Genomic DNA, 23,844 nt, shown 5'->3' on the forward strand with positions numbered 1-23,844 from the left:
ATAGTGCTGTTTGCTGCTGCCTTCCTCCTCAGCATTGTCCCTAAGCCCCCTCCCCACTCACAGCTGATTCCAGCGGTCCATCTGATTGGAGCTTTTGATCAAGGGTCGTGTGAGGTGAATTGAGGCAGGGAGAAAGGCAAAAGGTGGGGTAGTTGCCCAGTTGGTCCACAGAAGACTTGTAGTTAGTCTGAAAACAATTTTCAAGAAAACTGTGACTTCCTCTTCATACCACCACTGAAGTGTGTGTGTCTCTCTCTTCTTTCCTTCCTTTCTCTCTCCTTCTCTCTCTCCTTCTCTCTCTCCTTCTCTCTCTCTCCCTCCCTCCATCTTCCTTTTCCTCTCCCTCTTCCTCTCCTTCTGCCTCTGAAACTCCTGGGTATAAGGTAGCTTCCACTTGTGACTCGCCTTCTCTTGCTTTTTCTTCTCCAAGGGCTCTCTCTGGGGCTCTTGCTGTGAGAGATGTGGCTGACTCTCCAGCCCAAGATTTATCACCCCCTCTCTGGTTTCCCTTACCATTCCCATCGATTATGATTTATTTTATAATGAAAAATTGATGTTTTTATATTATTCCAATATTTTTTGATATGTTCAGAAACCCTCAAGAAGTATGGAGCAAATCTGTAACCCTGTGTTTAAAGTGATGATTTAGACAGAAGAATTGTTTTCCCTAATGTATTTTTCCATTTGGAATATAATAAAAATACTTAAGGTTTTTGTTTTGTTTTGGGCCTTTTTAAGGAAAAAATAGACATTTTGGAGGGGAGTTTTTTTTTTTTTTTTTTTTAACATCACTAGTTTTTTAGTAGAATCCTCCCTTTTGATGAAACAAAGGATTTTTTTACATTGTTTTCTTTGCCTTGACAGCATCTACATGATTTTATTTCTATCTGTAGCCCTATCACGTCTTTAATGGATGGAGAGTTACATTTTTCTATTGGACTTCTAGAGACCATTTGATCTGATTTCTGATGTTTAATGTGTTTTTCTTTTATATTCTTGTGAGCATTGAATTCATGATTTCTTGGTTAGCCTTAATTGTGCTCAGCATCAGTTCATTCAATTCTTGTCAGATTTCTCTGAATTATTCATATGTGCTGTTTCTGATAGCACCAAAATATTTTTTACATTCATTTAACTACAATTTGTTCAGCTGTTTTCCAATCAGTGATTACCATGTAATTTCAAATTTTTTTTGTTGTCATAAAAAGTGCTGCTATAAATATTTTCATATATAGGACTTTTCTTTCTGTCTGTAACCTCCATGGGGTAAATGTTTTCTCTTGCTATCTCCGGATCAAAGAGTACTGTTTAGAAACTTTTAAAGCATAACTTTTTTTTTTTTTTTTTTTTAAAGACATGAGCATTTCCATATACAGAGGATAGAAAAAAGATTGTTTATGAAATTGTGCAACTACCACGTATAGCTTGTTTTTCTTTAATAAGCATATGTTAATTTTAATCTGGGGCAACTAGATGGTTCACTAGATAGAGTGCTGTCCTGGAGTCAGGAAGACTTGAGTTCAAATCCTAGGCTACTAGTTCCTTTGTGAGCCTTGGTAATCTAGTCAGTTTTATGCATGAATTTTAGTGTTAACATACTACAGTTACTAAATTTAATCCATAATTAGCAAATATTATTATACTAATGTGTAGTTTCTACCTTTTCTTCACTTATCATACTCTGAAATGAAAAATAAAATGATTTTTTCTTTTCTTGAGAAATGAAAGCCTTGAAGCATTTTAAAACTGATACAAAATTATTTGAGGAAGTAGGTCAATAAAAGAAGGTCCTTCAATAGTTTTTCTGACTCTACTTGGTCCTTGTGGAAAGTGACTAATAGAATTATTAGTCCATCTAAGTCTTTAATTTTATCAAATTTTTTTTTTTCTACAGTTGGCAAGCATGAGTTGACTGGGCACAAAGTTGCTGTGAAGATCTTAAATCGACAGAAAATTCGAAGCCTTGATGTGGTAGGAAAAATTCGCAGAGAAATTCAAAATCTTAAGCTTTTCAGACATCCTCATATCATTAAGCTGTAAGTAAGGATTGTGTTAAATCAGATCCACTCTTATTTCTGTCATTTTTTGTAAATTTTTCTATTGTTTAAAAAGTAAGAAAAATGATTAAAATTCCTTCTTTTTTGTCTTTATTTTTTCATTCATTAATAATATTTTACATTTCTGTAAGACTTTTCTGGGCAAAAAGAACTTTAACATAGATTTGTGAGGAAAGCAGAGCATGAATCAGGCTCCTTTTACCAATGAAGAGACTGAAGCTCAGAGAATTGGGAAGAATATATTATATATATGTGTATACATATATATTATATAATATACATAATAATATATTAGATATATTAATATATATATATAGATAATAAAGACCTGAAGGAGCCAGAACTTGAGATGAAGGATATCTGAGCTGAAGCCTCATGCAATGGTTTCTGGACCAGAGACCTCATTATATTCTGGTCACCTGGTTTTGTACTGGTTGTCCCATATGCTTTACCTCTGAATCTCAGAATCCTTGCCTTTGAAACTTCCAGAATCAGCTGCACTGCCAGATTTCTCACTTTTCCTGAATACCCCATCCCAGCTTCTGATCCTTTCTTTCTTAAATCACCTTGTATCAAATTTGTATATACTTACATATAGCTCTGCCAAAATGCTACACATGAATTTCCCCAAAGCCTGCTCTATGGAGTTATCACACATTAGCAACTACAGTTTATGAGGTAATTGGGGTTTGGGGCCTAACACTCAAAAACTTTGTTACTGATACTTAAAAAAAAAAGATAAGAATCTTATGAAAAAAGGTAGCACAGTTTTACACATGATAAATAGTTAAGAAATACATAAATACTATAATAGTGGCCTTTTCTGTGCCTTCAGGCTCCCGTCCTTCCTGGAACAAGTTGGGCTGGTCTCAGACCCTGGGCCTCAGGTCTGGAGACCGTGGAGGAAAGAAATAAAATTAGGACAGACCAGCCCTACTGCATCAGAAAATATAGAATGACACTTCACAAAGATCTGAAATTAGTTGTGAAAGTGGCTATTGGAAGAGTTGCAACTTGTGAGCAATTATGAAGTAGTGTGATTTTCTGATTACTGTCATAGTATTCTACATAATTTTTTCTGCAAGAAACAAACTGGAGGAAATTTACATTATTCCCTAATGTATTAGCCTCATTGGAACAAATTCCCCAGCTAGATTGTAAACTCTTTGAGAATAGGAACTTTCACCTTTTCCTTTGTATTTCCAGTACCTACTGACACAGTGATGGTTAAGAAATGATGAACTATTTTCACCATGAAACGTTGTTGTGTTTACACATTTTTAAAAGTGTAGTTTAGTAACTGGTAACATTATTTACTATAAGATGCCATTATATTATATTAAATATTTTGAAATTTATTTTGTGAAACTTTAATTTCTTATTTGTTTTGAATTTAATTAGATAATATTTCTCTCACCAGGTACCAGGTTATTAGTACACCATCTGACATTTTCATGGTGATGGAATATGTCTCTGGGGGAGAACTATTTGATTATATCTGTAAAAATGGCAGGGTAAGTGATTCTAACTTCATACTGCAGTGGCTTTTTTTTTTTTTTTTTTTTTTTTTTGGTAAATTTTTAAATTTTTTGTTAAAGCTCCACAAAACACTTTGTTTACATTTTGAGTCCCAATTGTAATTACTTAGCTTTTATGTGGCACTGCTCTGCATGGGAAAAAGTTGGAATGGAAGTGTGGAAGCTCTACTTCCTGTACCTTGAGTACAAGATTGACTACAGCAATGCAGGAATTTGGGGAACTATGATTAAGATATAGTATGTAATCCCTATATAGTGAGCAGAAGACCTCAATTTTAGTGTAAAACTGGGAAAATCACTAAACCTTTCAAGGTCCCATACAATTCTTTAAGATTATCCATTACAGAGCAGTTGCTATTCTATGTCAGGGAAGGGACTTTCTACAGTGTGAGTACTGTATTTGCTTTTTTTTTTTTTTTTTTTTTTTTTTTTATAGTGCTTTTTATTTTTCAGAACATATGCACGGACAATTTTTTAACATAGCCCTTGCAAAACCTTGTGTTCCAATTTTCCTTTCCTTCCCCTAGATGACAAGTAGTCCAGTGTATGTTAAACATGGTAGAAATACAAAGTTAAATCCAATATATGCATACATATTTATACAATTATCGTGCTGCACAAAAAAATCAAATCAGATCAGTAAAAAAAGAAAAAGTGAAGCAAAATAAAATGCAAGCAAACAGCAACAAAAAAAGTGAGAATGCTATGTTGTGAACCACATTCAGTTCCCACTGTCCTTTCTCTGGGTGTAGATGGCTCTCTTCATCACTAAACGATTGGAATTGGTTTGAATCATCTCATTGTTGAGGAGAGCCACATCCATCAGAATTGATCCTCTTTTGATCTTCTTGTTGCTATGTATAATGATCTCCTGGTTCTGCTCATTTCACTTAGCATCAGTTCATGTAAGTCTCTCCAGACCTCTCTGAAATCATCCTGCTGGTCGTTTCTTACACATCAATAATATTTTATGACATCTATATACCACAGTTTATTCAGCCATTCTCCAGTTGATGGGTATCCATTTAGTTTCTATTTTCTTGAATGGCATGTTTTGTAATTATGCCTTAGAAGTATAAAAGTCTGTTAGAGAGGGTTGGCTTTTTTGTTCGTTTTTTTCATGATAGGTTGATGTAATGTTCTTCTCTAAAATATAATGTTCTCTGAGAGCAGGTTTCTTGGGGAGCTTCTGGGAGTAGCCTTCCTTTCAGTTCATTGTAATAATTACCTCAAATATAGCCATAAGTTAAAGTCCAAATCCTTTATTGTCTCCTTCAAAATAGCCCGGTTAGCTTTCTTAGAGGCTTATCTCTCTTTGGTTCTGAGAGCTCTTGTCACTTTGTCTCTTTCAGCTTTAGCCTTTCTTCCTCCAAATCTCCAGCCAGCACAAAGGTGGAATATGGAATGAATCTGACTCCACTTCCGGGAGTGGGCTTGTAGGCTTTTGGCTTGTGAATCTCCTGAAGTCAATCCTAGTTGAGGCTCCTAGCTTATATATGCTTTCTAAAGGTGTGAACTCTTAAGTTGTGAACTAAGTACATAAGTATTGTCTCTATCAATTCCAGTGACTTAGCACCTTGTTTCAAGTTCTGGCCCATAACAGGTTGATGTAACTTGAGTACTGTATCATTTAGTCCAAATAGTCCAGTTCAGTTTTCTCAACATACCCTTTGTTGGTGTCATGGTCTCATGCAGTTTTTAGAACTGGAAGGATCTTGGATTTAATTCTTAAAGGTGCTGACTTGCCCAGGTTCTTTCATATATTTATATGTATCTGTAGACCTTTATCTATAAATGTGTACACACCATTCATTAGTAGCAAAATTGGATTGTTTTCCTTCCTCCTTTCTTTATCATCATTTCCTTTTTCTTGTCCTTTTCTCCTTTTTACCCTTGTGCTAGGGGCTTACTCCCAGTGCAATGCTTTTTGTCCAGTTTATTACAGATAGATTTGAGAAATTAGAAATGAGATGATCTACAATAATTAGAACAGACTTTATAATAGAGGTGAGATTTAGAATCATAGACTTTTTAATTGAGGGACCCTGGAAATCATCCTTTCTAACCACAATTTATAGATAAAAAAAGACGTTAAATGATTTGCCTAAAATCATACATTTAGCAACAACTAAAAGTATAATTGGCTGAATATCAATTGGAAGCAAGTCTTCAAGGCAGTGTCCCAAGGATATGTTCTAGACCATTTAATTTTTTAATCAATGCCTAACTAACTGCCAATATAGACAGCATACTATTAAAATTGCCAATAATGCAAAGTTAAGAGAGTGAGGCAAAATAATGTATAAGAATCAGGGTTCAATTCAAGATCTCAATATATCAGAATATAACAGAATAGGCTGAAACTATTAAGTTAGGATAAACACCAAAATTTACTTGTGTTCAAAAAGTCTTACTTCAAAAATATAAGATACAGAAGGTATGGTTAGACAACAGTCTGTCTTAAATTTGGGAAGTTTACAACTATCTCACACCCTATACCAAGATAAAGTCAAAATGGCTACAAGATTTAGACAAAATAAGTGACACTATAAGCAGATTAGAAAAGTACCTGTCAAATCTTTGGAGAAGGAAGGAATTTATAACCAAACAAGAAAGAGAGTACATAATGAAATACAAAATGGATAATTTTGATTACATTAAATTAAAAGGTTTTTCACAAACAAAAATAATGTAGCCAAGATTAGAAGGGAAACAATTTCCATAGCCAGTGTTTCTGACAAAGGTTTCATTTCTAAAATTTATGGAGAACTGAGTCAAATTTGTAAGAATACAAGTCATTCTCCAACTGATAAAATGATAAAAGGATAAGAACAGACAACTTTCAGATGAAGAAATTAAAGCCATCTATAATAATGTGAAGAAATGCTCTAAATCAGTATTGATTAGAGAAATTAAAATTAAAATTAATCATTCTGAAGTATCATCTCACACCTCTCAGATTGGCTAAGATGACAGGCAAAGATAATGATAAATGTTGGAGGGAATATGGGAAATTTTGTGGTTGCAAAGCATTAGAAAATGAGTACATGCCCAACAACTGGAGAATAATTGAATAAGCTATAGTATATGAATATAATGGAATACTATTGTTCTATAAGAAATAGAATTAAAACAAATGGACATACTGACATATTGACTTGATAGCATTTCCTATTCCATATGTTTTAGTCAATGGAAAGTATGGCACAAAATAGTAAAGTCCTGCTAACAAAATGAAGTCAGGAGACAAAAAAAAATTTGAGGCTTTAAAAATGTTTATTATACACTCTGTACCCTTCTCATTGCAGTTTTTAGTTCATATTTCCCATCAGCACCCCTGTAATGTGCTATAAGTAAAGCATTCTTAAATAATTTGGCTTAGGACTGCTTTTTCGTTAAAAGGCATAATGGGAACCATTAGCAACTAGAAATATTTTCACAGTGTAAAAGAAAATGCTGTTTTAATTGTCTTTTAACTTTATATCTTTTTTTTTTTTTTTTGCCTTCAATATCAATTCTAGATTCTTAGTTATTCAGTGTAACTGGACTATTTAAATATTGATAGTGTTATTGCTGCCTTTTTTTTTTTTTTTTTTTTTTTGCACATTGCATTCATTTCTGAATATACCTCTCCTTCATCATCTCCCTTTGTAACAAAGGTTTTTTTTTTTTTTTTTTTTTTTTTTTTTTTTTTTTGAGGCTGGGGTTAAGTGACTTGCCCAGGGTCACATAGCTAGGAAGTGCTAAGTGTCTGAGATCAGATTTGAACTCCGGTCCTCCTGAATTCAAGGCTGGTACTCTATCCACTTCGCCACCTAGCTGCCCCCTGTAACAAAGATTAAACAATCACAAACCACTTTAGTTAAGATTAGCCTACATAAGACTATAATATATGAAATATTCCACATTGACATTCCCCAATTTTTTCATTAGAAAGAGGTATGTTTTCTTGTCTCTTTTGATGCCAGATCAATCGTTCTAATTAATGTTCAGTTTCATTTTTTCCCCATATATGTTGTTGTCATTGTGCATATTGTTTTCCTTATGTTGACTTTGCTCCATCTCAGTTTCCTGATGTTTCTCTGAATTTCTCATATTTGTGTCTTCTTTTGACATGGCAATATTCTATTACATTTATATCCTACAATTTGTTTAGGCATTTCCCTAACTTTGTTTCCTGTTCTTTGTTATCACAAAAAATGCTTCAGTGGATATTTTTGTGTAAGTGGGAACTTTCTATCATTACCTTGATGGAGAATATATACCTAGCATTTGGATCTATGAATCAGAGGATATTTTGTTTGCTTCTCCTTCCTCCTCCCTCTTCTTCCCCCCTCCCCCTCCACATATAATTCAAGATTGTTTGCCAAAATGAAGAGAACAATTTATAGCTCCAGGGGTATGTCAGTGTGCTTTTTTTCTTGCTGTCCTTCTAATATTAACTATTTTAATCTTTTGTCATTTTTGCCAATTTGTTTGTTGTGAAATGAAAGCCCAGAGTTTTAATTTTTATTTCTGTTATTAGTGATTTGAAAAAAAATTTTGTTTGATTGCTAATACTATTCAGTTTTCTTTTTGAAAATTATTGTTTATGTGCAATTTTTTTCCCTAGTTGAGTTTCCCTTTTTATCCTCGTTTCATTGGTTTTATTTGTGCAATTATTTTTAAATTTCAGGAAATTGAAATTTTACATTTTATTTTTTCTGATTAAGAATTCTACTAACTATAGTTTTGAAAAATAGCTCTTTCAATTTTCCTGAGCTTAAAAAAAGGGAACTTTTATATGTGGATCTCATATCCATTTGGAACTTTGAGGTGTGTTGTGTAGTATTTATTATTTTCCCAGCACTTCTATAAAAATTAGTCCTTCCTCAAGTATTGTGGTTACTTTAAAAGGATCACATCTACAAAGTTGTTTTGCTGTCTCTGATTTTGTAGTGTTTTTTTTTTTTTTTTTTTTTTGGCTGAAGAGTAGTTTTTTATTTTTGTGAATAATTTATATCTTATGATTTTTGTCTCTGTCTCTTAATTTAGAGATAAAACATCTTAATCAAATCATCGAATTCATTAAGATCCAGAAGTAGTGTTTATGTGACTATTTTGGCTTTAGGGTCAGTGTTACAGAGAGTTAAGATATTTTTCCAGATTCACAAAATTCTTTCTATCAGCTTGCTGCTTCCTTGAAGAAATAATGAGTAATGTTTTATTTCCTATTTATATTTATTTTTTACTAGTAAAATAAGTACAATCATCCTTTTTTATTGCTTATCACAAATTAATACTGATCACAGACATGTGGGCAAAACTAGATTACTTGGCAATATAAACTTTGTTTAGTCATGTTATTTTGTATAAAATAGTGGTATTTAGGAAATAGTCCCACCACCAAATAGGATGATAAGAGAATTGCTCACAATTAGTAAACTTATGTTTTTATTTTTGGCTAATATTTTTCCCTTGCCAAATTCAAGGCAGTTTTATTAGCTCATGTCTTTGAAGATAGCAACATTAAATAGTATTCTAAAAGTATATGAATAGCAAAGTCAGGAAAAATTTAGATTTCTTGATAATCCAAATAGTGATTCCATAGTACTGTTTTTATATTTTTTATATCTTGAAACATTTTTCATAACACAAATATATCGTCATTGCACATTCTTTTTTTGGGGGGGGGAGTTGGAGACATTTAATAATTGTGACTGTTTAGTTGAATGAAATAAACAGTTGGTTTTGCTAAATTGTATTTTTTGGCTCTCTAAAGAAATTGTTAGAGGAGGTTCGTGGGGGGTATTTAGGTGTTTGGAAATAAGTCTTATAAAAATGAATTTTTTTTTTTTTTTAAAGAAATAGACCTTTAATAGATTTCTGCCATGAAAAGGGCAGTGTTTGAAGTGCAATTGGAGTTAAGTGGCTTACTCAGGGTTAAGTGTCTGAGACCATATTTGAACTCAGTTTCTCCTGAGTTCAGGGCTGGTGCTCCATCCACTGCGCCACCTAGCTGCCCCCAAAAGCAGTTTTCAATAAAGTAGGAGACAAGAGTTAGCTGCTGGAAAGAAGAATGTGAGGGTTCAACTGGGAGCAAATTGATAGAGGGTTTGGAAGCGTTGCTATAGAGAGTGTGATATAGTTGAGCAGAGGTAGTTGTATAATTTTATTCACTAGAAATTTAGAATCTATGGCTGCTAGAATGAATGTTTGTCAGATTCTTAGAGTGTTAACCTCACAGGGTTGTTATGAGGAAATAAATTTACAAATTATGAATGGAAGCTGTTATTTGCTCTTTCTTTTTACATTGTAAGTTCATGGAGGACAGAGACAATGCCATTTTTAATCTTTTTATTTCTAACATTGGCATGGTGTGTTGCCTATATTAGAGGTGTTTAGTAATAAATGTTGTTGATTTAATTGAAATTATTCATGTGCCTGCTAATAGGACGCATATATGGAAAGGTCCATATAACTTGGTAATTTTCTTTAGGAAGTGATCCCTTAAAATGCTTTTTTCTTTTTCTTTAGCTGGATGAGAAAGAGAGTCGACGTTTATTTCAACAAATCCTTTCTGGTGTGGATTATTGTCACAGGCACATGGTTGTCCATAGAGACTTGAAACCTGAAAATGTTTTGCTTGATGCACACATGAATGCAAAAATAGCTGATTTTGGTAAGAATGTTTTAAAAGTTAAAATGTCCACTCTGTTATTTATTTATGCTGTTTTAGATTACTCATTTGTACCATCCAAGATCATAATCTGTCTCCTCACTTGTCAACCAGTTAAGACAGAAATCAAAAGGAGTTTTTCTCTCCTCATGTTAAGTTTTATAATCCTTAAAAACTTGAGTTTTTAAGTTGAGTATTATAATAACAGTTTATTCTGTGATAGTACTTTGACAGGAATATTTATGAAATTATATTTTCAAAAAATGCAAAACTATAAGCTAAATATATTAGTTCCTGTTTTTCTTTATTATGCTGTTATAAGAATCTTTTAAATTGAGTACTCATGTCACATTCAATTATTTGTCTCACATAACCTTTTAAATAATTTCTTAATAATAGGAATTTTCTCATTCTTGATACAGATAGCAGAAGAGATATTTGTTTTGACTTTATTTGTTCAATACTTGATTAGAAATGTTCTGTTTAACAAACTTCTTAACTATTTTTACTTCAATAATTTTTTTTTCCAGTAAATATTTATACAGGGTATCCCAAAAGTCTTAGTGCAATTTTAAGCTATTAACATTATTTAAGCTTAAAACTGCACCAAGGTTTTTGGGACTCCCAGTATGCATCAATTTGGTATATTAAAAATATTTTAAAATATATTTTGTATAGTTATCTTTTGGGTGTACTAATGTGACTTTATTTAAACTTTTGTTTTAAGTGAATTGTAAACAGATGAAACAATAGATACTGTACTTTTGCAACATGTTCTACCATAATATTTCTGCTGGATGTTTTCTTATAATATCTTTCATCTCTACAGAAAAAAACATTTTTTAAATTAAATTGCATAAATGAGGTACAACACATATTTAAAATAATAATTGTACACTGATGTTTTCTTCAGATAATTTACATATCTTCCAGTGTACATATTCTTCCTCAAGAGAATTATAGCGCTATACAACAAGCACATAATGTCCAGTGATTGTTATTGTTAACATGTAATTCTATCTTCTCAATTCCATCTCTGTAGCATCATTGGAATTCATCTCTTCCTTCTTGATTCTTACTGTTACTGCTTTTATACAAGCTTTCATTACCATCTGTCTGGACTGTTATAGTAGCCTCCTAATTAGTCTTTCTGTTTCTTCTTTCCTTCTCCCATTCCACAGTCTTTTCTTCATCTTGTGAGCAACATACTTTTCTTATAGATTCATTTGGCCATAACATTTCCACTCAGATTTTCTCCTTGGCCTCCCAAGTTCAGATTCCTTTTCATGGGATTTAAGGCTTTCCATATTCTGTTACCACCCTACTTTTAGTTTGAGCTATATTTATTTTGCTCCATGTTTCAGTTAAATTGAGGAGGGAATCCCCTTAACCCAGAAATTAAGGGAATCATGGGTTACTAGGCATTTGAGCCTTGAATTGAGAAAGATTAATTAAGAGAAGAGGGGAAAAAAAGTGTTCTAGGCATTAGAAGAAGGGAAAAGTGGAGTTTTGTCGATACAAAAAGCATGGCAATAACTCAATTTTTTGAACACTCATTGCTCTTGTTGCTGTACTCAGATGTTTTACTCTGTCTGCTTTCTTTGCTTGTTAAATTCCCACTCATCCTTTCAAGTTCACTCAATTTCATCCCTTCTACAAAACTCCCCTTAATTCCTGTTATTAGTAGCAATCTTCCTCTTCAGTTCTTACAATAGCACTTTATTTTTTAACTTTTATATGCTTACTGTGTCCTATTATGTTATACTATAGATGTAGGTATCTTTTCTATCTTCTAGAATGTAAACTTCTTGAAGATTAGGACTGTGTTTTGCATTTTTCTCTCACAGTGGCCCGTGCACAATAAGTACTTAAAAATATTTTATAAAACAGAAAGCAGTATTGGTGAAGGGATTTGTGTGTGTGTGTGTGTGTGTGTGTGTGTGTGTGTGTGTGTGTGTGTGTGTGTTATCTACTGATGCAATGAAAATGGGAAAAAAAGACTATATTAATGAGCAGATTTTTGAGTATTAAGTGGTATTTTTTAAACAGCCACCATTGATAACAGAAAGGAAGAAACCTTTTTTTCCCCTATCTGTATCGTTACTTATTGAGAACATGAAGAGAAAGGTCATATAGTAGGATATAGGTCAAAATATATTACTATTTTGGAGAGAATTATATTTATTGCAAAGAATACTTTATCAGGAATAATTGAATGGATTTAAGAAAATATTCAAATCCAAGAGCATGCTGAAGTATTTTTTTTTAGTTTTGAACTGTAAAATTTAAAAAATGAAGTGAGGGTGAACCAGCATGAGTTGGTAATAATGAAAGCACACAGAATATTTTGGAGATAGAGTGAATGAAGGGTAATGATAGGAGAAAAAGTGGGAAAGAATGGAAAAAGTTTGTAGAGGAACTTTGAATGCCAGGTAAAAAAGATCAGACTTTATTTGGTAAACAATAGGCAGCTATTGAATTTTTTTTTTTCTATAGCCAGAACTATGACATCATTAGGCATTGTGGCATCAATAGGCATTGTCCAAAGTAATGTAGATGACCCATTTATGTTTGTGTGGACCAGATATTCCAGAGATTTAAATTCTCCATGCCATATATTCATATGGACATCAAGTTGGAATATAAATCATTGTTTCACAGAACTGGGCTTTAGATGAACTTAGAAAAGAAAAAATCTGAAGGAAATATAACTGTTTTCAAGTATGAAAAGGAACGGTTAAAGTAAAGGGCCCTTGAATTTCTTCTACATGGTCCTAGAATGCACTCCTAGAAATAATAATAGAAGAAAATTATCAAGCAACTGAAGTCCAATATAAGTTTAAAATATCTTAACAACTATCCTAAAGTGGAGTGCATTTGCTTGGGGAAATAGCATGTTCCCTCTTCACAGAACATCTGCAAGTGAAAGCTAGATAATCATTTATTGGGGAGGATGTTATTTATTTTCTGATTAGATGACTTCTGAGGTCCCTTCAGTTCTGAGTCTGACAATCTAGCAGTGATTTCTTGATTAATTCCTATAATTTGGACCACTGTTACTTAATTTCCTTGTGCTTCAATTTATTGTATAAAACCATTTTACATGTGCATAGTATGGTAATTATGATAGGAGGTAGATATAAAATTTAGAAAAGAAAAAACCCTTGTCTTCATGGAGTTTATAGTTCCATAATGGGGCAAAATAATGATACAGATAGTATAATACAATACAATACAATAAAGATTGCATACTAGTTAGGCTTCATGCAGAAATTTGAAATAAACTTTAAAGGGAATATTATAAAAAACAGGTGAAAAGACAGTACATTTTGAATATGAAAAACAGCTTGTGAAAAGTCAAGGAGATCAGAAATTGGATATCATTATCTTAGAAAGAGCAAGAAACTTGGTCTGGATATACTTCAGAAAAGGAAGGAGGAGTAATGCATGAGAAATCTGGAAAGGTTAGATTGGAACCAAATCAAAACAGATCTTGGAGGTACTAGAGAGCCACTGGAGTTTATTGATCAGGGAACTATTGTGGTGAGATCTGTGGCTTATTATTGTCAGCTGTGTAGCAGGTGGATTAGATTTGGGGGAAGATTTGAAGCAAGGATTCCAGGAGAAAGGTGATGAGGATTTGGATTAGGATGGTGTCCTTGTGGGTGAAAAGAAAGGGACAAGTATGAAACATACTGTGAAGCTAGAATTAAAAGACTTGGTAACTAATTGGCTACATGACAAAAAGGTAGGATGACTGACCTTGTGGATCTCTGTGACTGAAGGTATCCCCAACAGAAATAGGAAAGTTCCGAAGAGGGGTGGGTTTGTGGGGAACATAATCCGTTTACTTTTGAACATGCTGAATTTAAGAAGCCTGTACTATATCTAGTTGTATTCATCATTTTGTGATACCAAACTTGATATATAAATCTAGATCTAGAGATGGTAATAATAATAATAATAATGATAATAATGCATGGGAGCTGATGAGATCACTGAGAGAGAGAGGTACAGTTTCTTATGAGAACTAGGAGAGTGTTAATAGATACATTTGAATTTCCATTCTTATGTTCAGCTTTTCTGGATTCCTATTTTTCTGGTCTTTTCTTGATTGATAAACATTTTGCTTACACAGTATATCCTATTAACCAAAATAACCAATAGCTTACATGTATATTGTTTAAATATTAGCTTTACATTCAAGGTAAAACTATCATGTTGCATGTTGAAATGATTAAATGTTTTAAATGTTTGGGGATTGTAGTTCCAATAATTGATTTTGTTGAAGCAGAGTACAGGAATAAGAAGCTTTAGTCATTAAATGCAAACCCTCAGTTGTTAAAAACAATTTGGTGCCACTGGGAAATCCTTGAGTAGCTGCTTTTGTGCACTTTCAGGTCTTTCAAATATGATGTCAGATGGCGAATTTTTAAGAACAAGCTGTGGCTCTCCCAACTATGCTGCACCAGAAGTAATTTCAGGAAGGTAGTGTTTCCTTTTTGTTGTTGTTGTTACAGCCCCTATCCTTTAGACTTTTGTTAGTTTGCAAATGTCATATTCCCAGTGAAGGAGAAGATAGTAGTGAGAATTTTCATTTTTCTTCAAATTTGTTAACTTGAAATGTTTTTAGTTATATTGTATATAACAATATATATAAATATGTACCTTATTTTATGATATAATAAGGCTTTATAGAACGTTTGATAAGTTTAATAATCTCATTCATGGTAATTTGCATTAAGGTACAAGCTAAAATTCTGCTACTGTAAATATAGTGTGTATTTTAGTTTTAATTATTTTTCCCTAATGAAAAAACACTAAGCCAGGGTTTTTGAAACACATGAAGGAATGGTTATTTTTAAAAAATACATTGAGGCATAAGAATGATAATGCAGACCTAAATCATGTATTAGAAAAGTTTTTCTTAGTCATGATTTAAAGAATCAAATAAAAATGAAGTTCAAATTCAAAGCATTTTTATGAGCATTAATTAAGTTTTATGAAACTTGATAGAAAAATTGCCTTAATTGTTGAGTAAAACTTGGAACAGTTAAAGTGCCCTTTGATTTACTTTTGAACAAATCACTTCACCTCTGTGGACCTTAATATTGTTTATTTGTAAAATGACAGGGTTAGACTATATTATTTCTAAGGTCCGTTTAAATCCAGAGAACCTAAGTCCACAAGTGCTACAGCATCAAAAACAATCCCCACTAAATATTGTTCAGGATTCTTGCTTTGTTTGCTCTTAGCAGATGAAATTGTTTTAATAGATTAGAAGGCAGAGAACATGAAGTTAAAAATTATGGATGTGAAACTAGTTTTTTTCCTGTTGATTTTTAGCAATCTTTCTAAAATATATTTTTATTTTTATAACCTTAATTGACAATTTAAACAATCTCTTGTGTTCTAGCTCTTCAGAAGTTGTTGTGGCAGTATTTTGACTTAAAATCATGGAGGAAGAGTAGTTGAATGGATAATATTTATATCCCTAGTTTGTCTGGAGAAATGGTATTTGCGTGACTGCCCTTCTTTGAATATAGAAGGTGGATCTAATTTTAAACCTACCAAGCTTCATCACCTCCTCTTTATAGCAACATGATGTGCAAAATCCCCAACTCCTTTTCCCTGGCTTTCATTTGTGTTTGTCTCTTGTCTGTTGTCTATTGCAGTTTGTTATATTGTAACCATGTTTTGGAAGGACAGTGGTGGTTAGGATCTATTCAAAATGGACATTTAATATTAAATAATTAACTTTATCATATTAAAAATTAGATACCTATGCTAGGAATATTACTGGAATCTTTTTCCTCTGGTATTGGACAGGTTCCTTCTGCCAAACCTGAAATGAATAGTGGTTATGACTAGCAACATTTTAAAACTTTTCAATTTTTTGTGAAAGAACATTTTAATAAGTGGAATAATTAAACTTAATCACTTGAAATAGAGAGAAACCATTTTACAATGTTAATAAATTGCTCTTGGGAGGAAAAACATTTATGAAACTAAAAGTAGTAGAAATGATTGGTTTTAATAATTTAATAATAATGAATTTAACATGTTTATTAAACTCCTGGCCTATGCTAATAAAGTATTCATAACAAGATATGTCAAATTTATCTGAGTCTGTTACTAATTAGCTCAAATCTTTAGAATATTATGTTGCTGATTCCAAATTCTTTGATTCAACCCCCTGTATGCTAATTAGATTTTCTTTATTTCTTTATCAGTGACAACACCATTAATCTTGTATTATTTGTCAAGTAGGGATGCTAATAACACCTACCTCTCAGGGTGGTTGTGAAGATAAAATGAGATCATACTAAAGCACCACGTGAATGTTTATTATTAATCCTGGTCTGCTTGGCCTGTAACTCTTTGGTCACAAAGGAACTTAAGTGAGAGTATGGCTATAAAAAGTTCAAAAATGTCATCTTGAGTAAAAAAAATATAAAGCACATTTATTTTTGATGTATCTCTAATGGCATTTTTGTTGTTGAAGGGGGAACTTTGGTGCTCTCAGTTCACTATAAAGTAAAAACATTGCTGGTAAACATAATTCGTCTCAGGTTTAAAAGGCTTGTCAGATTGAGTTTATGTGAAGACAACCCAATTATTTAAACAGTCTAAAAGTTTATATATTGATGTTGCTTTGTTTTAAAAGATTGAGAACATGGATAGTAATTATGTTCTTCTATTTGGTGTGTGACTACAAAGACCATTTTGACTAATATATTTTTTCCCATACAGTGTGCAAACTTAAAAATTATGATTGATTCTCTTTTAGTTAATAATTAAATAAATACACCAAATTCCATATTATTTAATGGTATGTTTTTTCCAGGTTATATGCAGGTCCAGAGGTAGATATTTGGAGCAGTGGTGTTATTCTTTATGCTCTGTTATGTGGCACCCTTCCATTTGATGATGATCATGTGCCAACTCTTTTTAAGAAGATATGTGATGGTATTTTTTATACCCCTCAGTACTTGAATCCTTCTGTGATTAGCCTTCTGAAACATATGCTGCAAGTGGATCCCATGAAGAGAGCCACAATCAAAGACATCAGGTAAAAAAGCAGCATTTGTGTTTCCTTAACATATTTTAATTTATTTATTTATTTATTTATTTATTTATTTATTTATTTTTTTTTTTGTTAAGAAATAAAAATAATTTTTATTATCCAAATTCTCATTTGGTATAGAGGAAATCTTAAGTTGATAGTTAAATGCTCCTATAATGTCCAAATAAACAAGAAGTGGAATTAAAGATTTGATCCACTAAGATATTCAAAGAATTAGGAGATTGGTGGGAGTTTCATACTACCACGTTAGGGGTAAAGGCCTATATTAGAAAGCTCCTCATTCCAAATATGAAAACAGCCAGGCTTCTTTCCTTACCTTGTGGTGAAGACGACTTATTTGGGTAGGCAGTTGGTAAATGGGGTCTTGCCAGGGATGACCAAAGGTACAAAGTTCATAGAGCAGTTCTGTGAGAGACATATATATTCTTTTTGTCCTTCAGCACTTCATTCCTCTGTCAGCTTCTAGATCTCTCCATTTTGAGGTGTTTTCTTGCTCCAAGCTCTTCCAATTCCTCATGAAATTTGTCAGCTTTTTGAGTCTGTCTCTCCTGACTTCTCTGAGCAGCAACTTTTGTCTTTTTTGTTTTCTGTGTCTCTGGTCATCCTTCTTAGGACTTTGCAGCTGTTGCCAGTTTGTGTAAGTAGAGACACATTTCTCTAGGGTGCTATTGATGACTGGGAGCCCTTTTGACATGTTAGGGACTTGGTTCTCACATACCATTTTTCAGTAGGGCAGGGACATACATCTTCTTGGGAGCCATTATTATCTTTAAAATAAGGATCCTGACCTACCTCTACTTCTTTAGTTCTAAAAATCTTTTACTTTGCAAATTGATGGGACTTTGGAAGAGAATCTTCAGGCAAATATTGTGGCAAAATTGTGGCTAGATACAGCTTTATAAGAGAAATCTATTCTTTAGTTCTAAAATTCTTTTATTTTACAAATTGATGAGAGTTTGGAAGAGAATCACAAGTTATTAATTTTCAAGTAAACATTGTGGCAAAATTGTGATTAGATACAGCTTTACAAGAGGCTTTCCTAAGAAAAGTGTTAGTTAAATGATAGAACATTTCTTTTAGTTCTTTGATTTAGTTCTTAGATCCTTGTTTTAATGGGAGAGTGGATTCTGCTGATAAAGGTCTCAATTGTCACACAACTCCTATGTATGCAATTCTTGCCCATCTATTACTCCATTATCTTTATATGATTGATGTATCTTTGTCTCGAGGGGTAAAAATAGACATTAGCATGTTTCTAACAACTTTTAAATGAGAAGTGGTAATTCTTAAGTTTTCTTTCTTGAGAACTTTTAAAAAATATTTGAATGTATATACTGTTATAAATTTGTACTTTTTTGAGACTAGATTAAAAAACTGTTGGATTCTGAATTATTTAATACTAAATACTATATCCTACTGATGAACCCAAGACATTAGAGTGCTTACCCTTCAGCAACTGACATAGTTCTATCATTTATGGTCATCTAGTAAAAAAAATAAATTGAGAGACATAGCTTCCTAAAATTTGGAAATATCATATTTAAAGTAAGGATTTGAGTTTAAGTTTTCAAAATGTCTATAATAAATTGAAATCAATATTTACTTTAGAATCAGGAGTGCTGGGTCATGAGTTTTTCCAAATAAAGCCAGTAAAAATGTGATCATTTCTATAGCTAAAAAAGGTGATGATACCACTTCTCAGTTTGGAAAGACTATGGATACCCAGCCTCAGAAGTATATAGAGGAAGTTTTCATAGCCTTTAGAGAAAAGAATGGTAGAGTAGATAACAGCCAGAAATAAGATACAAGAGTAAAAGTTGAAAGGCATTATTAAATCCAGGGCCAGATATAGAGCTAGATTGTAACTGAACAATGAGATACAGAAAGGCAGAAGAAAAAAATAAGTGAATTTTTTTAAAAGGCCACAATACAATAAAAATATATTATATTTTGAGCTAGAATCAACCAGAAATCCTAAGTGAAAAATAATTTTGTAAGTTGTCAGAGGATTTTTTGAATAAAAATAACTAGTAAGAAACTTTGGGATAGTTCATAAATATCCTTAAAAAGGATATTAGAATCGAATTTAGGTTAGTGATCAGAATTCTTAAAGCAGAAGTAATGAAAACGATCAACAGTGTAGAGAACTTAGAAAATATTATGATAGAGAATCTTTCTAATATAGTAGTCTTTGAAAAGAAAATGACAAATTTAGAACTCATACAGAAGTAAAATTTAGCAGAAAAAGGAAATAACTTTGAAAGAACATATGAATTCTGTACAAACAAAAGTGACTTGATTAAAGAATGTGGTATGCTAATTTAATTTTATGAATCTGGGAATCTTATGATAAAAGCCTCATTTCTTTTTTTCTTTTTTCTTTTTTTTTAATAATAATAGTTTTTATTTACCAGATATTTGCACGGGTAATTTTACAATGTTGACAATTGCCAAAACTTTTTTTTTCCAATTTTTCCCCTCCTTCCTCCCTCCCCTGCCCCCCAAATGGCAGGTCGACCAATACATGTTAAATATTTTAGAGTATAAATTAAATACAATATATGTATACACAACCAAACAGTTGTTTTAAAAGCTTCATTTCTAAAATATATAGATAACGGAGTCATTTCCCAATTGAAAGTCAAGGAATATGAACAGGCAGTTTTCTTTTTTTTTTTTTTTAATTAATTTTATAATAATACATTTTATTTGACAGTGTGTATGCATGAGTAATTTTTTAAATAACATTATCCCTTATATTCATTTTTCCAGATTTTCCCCTCCCTCCCTCTACTCCCTCCCCTAGATGACAGGCAATCTCATACATTTTACATGTGTTATAGTATAACCTAGATATAATATATGTGTGTAAATCCAATTTTCTTGTTGCACATTAAGTATTGGATTCCGAAGGTATAAGACAGTAGTGCTAATATTTTACATTCAATTCCCAGTGTTCCTTCTCTGGGTGTAGTTGTTTCTGTCCATCATTGATCAGCTGGAAGTGAGTGGTATCTTTATGTTGAAGATAGCCACTTCCATCAGAATACGTCTTCATACAGTATTGTTGTTGAAATGTATAGTGATCTTCTGGTTCTGCTCATTTCACTTAGCATCAGTTCATGCAAGTCTCTCCAAGCCTCTCTGAATTCATCCTGCTGGTCATTTCTTACAGAGCAATAATATTCTATAACCTTCATATACCATAGTTTACCCAACCATTCTCCAATTGATGGACATCCATTCATCTTCAGTTTCTAGCCACTACGAAAAGAGCTGCCACAAACATTTTGCCACATACAGGTCCCTTTCCCCTCCTCAGTATTTCTTTGGGATATAAGCCCAGTTAGCAGCACTGCTGTATCAAAGGGTATGCACAGTTTGATAAGTTTTTGGGCATAGTTCCAGATTGCTCTCCAGAATGGCCAGATTCTTTCACAGCTCCACCAACAATGTATCAGTGTCCCAGTTTTCCCACATCCCCTCCAACATTCATCATTATTGAACAGGCAGTTTTCAATGAAGAAATTAAAGCCTTTTATAGGCATTTGAAAAATGGCTCTAAATCATTATTGATTAGTGAAATGCAAATGAAAACTACTCTGGAGTACCAACTCCCACTGTTCAGATTGGCTAAGATATAAGATAACAGGAAAAGATAATGATAAATATTGGGAGGGGTGTGGGAAAAGGGGCCAATAATGCATTGTTGGTGGAATTATGAAATGATCCCATCATTGTAGAAAACAATTTGGAATTATGGCCAAAGAACTGCCTTGATCCACAGTGCCACTAACTGGGTCTATAACTCAAAGAGATCATAAACAGTTTCAAAGGACGCACATGTGCAGCTCTTTGTGGTGGCAGAGAATTGGAAATTGAGAAGATTCCCATCAATTGGGGTTTGCTAAATAAGTTATGGTATATGAATGTAATGGAATTACTGTTCTATAAGAAATTATGGACAGGCAGATTTCAGAAAAGCCTGGAAAGATTTGCATAAACAGATGTGAGTGAAGTGAGCAGAACTAGGAGAGCACTGCACAATAACCGCAAGATTGTGTGATGATCAATTACAATAGACTTAGCCCTTCTCAGCAATACAGTGACTCAAAACAGTTCCAGCAGACTTTGGATAGAAAATGCCATCCATATCCAGAGAAAGAACTATGGAGACTGAATGTGGATATAAGTATACTTTTTGTTGTGTTTTCTTATGGTTTTTCCTTTTCCAACATAACTCATATAGAAATGATTTTTTTAAAAGTTCTGCTCCAGTGCCATTTTTTGCCCTCCCCAAATTAATTAATTTTTAATTTAAAAGTTTTAAAATAATATATTGAAAGAAATAGATTTATCTAGAAACTTTGGATGCAAAATAACATATTGTGGGTTTTTTTTTTTCCTTTCGCCAGTTTCTTTCTTTCTTTCCTTTCTTTTCTTTCTTTTTCATCAAAGCTTTTTATTTTTTAAAACATATGCATGATAATCCGTTGCCATTAATCCTTGCAAAAACCATGTGTTTCAATCCCTTCCCCCACCATTCTCCCACTCCCTCTCTTAGATTGCAGGTAGTCCAATATTTGTTAAAAATGTTAGAAGTTTACATTAAACTCAGTGTATGTGTATATATTTATACAATTATTTTGCACAAGAACAATCAAATTGAACTGGGAAAAAAGAGCAATAATAAGATGCAAGCAAACAACAGCAAAAAGAGTGAAAATTCCATATTGTTTACCACACTCCGTTCCCACAGTCCTCTCCCTTGGTGTAGATGGCTCTTTGCATCACAAGATTGATCTGAATCATCTCATTGTTAAAAACAGCCACGCCCATCAGAATTGATCATATAATCTGATACAATATATTATTAATAATATCCATACATTCTTGCCAGAGAAAACTCTAAGCTTCAGTTTCTGGAGCATTTTAATAATTGAATTTCAAAATTGCTGTACTAGATAACATGCTACAAGCAGAAAAGAGAAAAAGAAGAGATTGCTTACTGTCTTGTAAGGGGGCGAAGTAAAGGAGAGAAGGAGAAAAAAATTTGGAACTTAAAATCTTACAAAATTATCTTTATATATAATTAGAAAAATAAAATATTATTGATGGGGAAAAATGAATTATCATCTTCTGATACTGTCTTCTTAGCTAATGTTCTCTTCTATTGTTTTCCTTTGTTATATAAAATCTTCACTGAAATTGAAAATAGTGTGTAGAGGTCATTTCCAAATTGTTTATTGTAATATCATTGATTCCTATAATAATCTCAAGAGGCATATAACAGTCAGCAGATTTGAAAAATTCCCTGTTATGTCACATTTGACAATTCTATATTTGTATTCTGTAATATAATGCAAATACCAACTTTGAAATGTACATCTTTTAAGATTATCTAAATGTACAAATAGTTGCCTACTCTCCTTTTCCACATTTAACTTCCTCCCAAATATGAAGGATTGTGAAAGAATTTGTATCTATTTGAGAGTCAAAGCCTAGAGAAATAATGAAAGAAAATTTATATGAAGCATTAAAAAACCTTAAGAGATATAACTCTGGGGCAGACTGCTATATATAGCAGAATACAGTAATAAACATTGATTTTTTTTTTTTTTTTTTTTTTTTTTTTAGGATTTTAAATTTCAATTTTTTTTTTCTTCCTCCTTTCCTTACATTCCCCCCACTCTAAGAAAGCAAGCAATCTGGTATAGGTTATACATATATAATCATTTAAAACATATTAGTCATGTTGTAAAAGGAAATAGAACAAAAGAAGAAAAACCACAAGAAAAAAAAAGAAAAAAAAAATGAAAATAGTATGCTTTAATCCATATTCAGTCTCTATAGTTCTCTCTCTGGATGCAGACATCATTTTCCATCCCAAGTTTATTGAATTATCTTAGAGCATTTGGAGAAGAATTAAGTCTGTCATACTTGATCATCCTATAATCTTGCTGTTATTGTGTATAATGTCCTCTTGGTTCAGCTCACTTCACTCAGCATCAGTTCATAAAAGTCTTTCAGCCTGCTTATCATTTTTTCCACATCAGTAATATTCCATTACATTCATATACCGTAACTTATTTAGCCATTCCCCACTTCATGGACATCCACTCTGTTTCCAGTTCCTTGATCACAAAAAGGGCTGCTACAAATATTTTTGTTTGGATGGATCCTTTCCCCTTTTTTATGATCTCTTTGGATAACAGATCCAATAATGACACTATTGGATCAAAAGGTGTGCACAGTTTTATAGCCCTTTGGACATAGTTCTAAATAGTTCTAAACATGGTTTGACTTTTTTTCACTTCACTTTATTGCTTCCTTGTAGTACATGTAAATTTTTTTTCCTTGTAAATTTTTAAGTGTTATAAATGAGTTATTGTTAGCATTTAAATACTTTATAAGGTATACAAACTAATGCAGATAATGTTTACCAATTCAGATCACAGTTTGTTTATAACTTAGATAATGAATTAATGGCCAAAAGAATTCTTC

General features: G+C 32.4%; 1 protein-coding gene across 2 annotated transcripts in view; it reads left to right on the forward strand.

Moving 5' to 3' along the window:
• Positions 1–23,844, forward strand: part of PRKAA1 (protein kinase AMP-activated catalytic subunit alpha 1) — a 55,409-nt gene that overhangs the window by 13,761 nt on the left and 17,804 nt on the right. For both annotated transcript variants that reach the window (XM_074282600.1, XM_074282601.1), the window contains 5 exons: positions 1,895–2,036; positions 3,478–3,571; positions 10,112–10,256; positions 14,654–14,741; positions 17,101–17,325. In XM_074282600.1, the coding sequence (XP_074138701.1) occupies positions 1,895–2,036; positions 3,478–3,571; positions 10,112–10,256; positions 14,654–14,741; positions 17,101–17,325 (694 nt within the window). The remainder of the gene's footprint in view (positions 1–1,894; positions 2,037–3,477; positions 3,572–10,111; positions 10,257–14,653; positions 14,742–17,100; positions 17,326–23,844) is intronic.

Source organism: Sminthopsis crassicaudata, chromosome 1, assembly GCF_048593235.1.
Source record: "Sminthopsis crassicaudata isolate SCR6 chromosome 1, ASM4859323v1, whole genome shotgun sequence".
Classification (NCBI taxonomy): domain Eukaryota; kingdom Metazoa; phylum Chordata; class Mammalia; order Dasyuromorphia; family Dasyuridae; genus Sminthopsis; species Sminthopsis crassicaudata.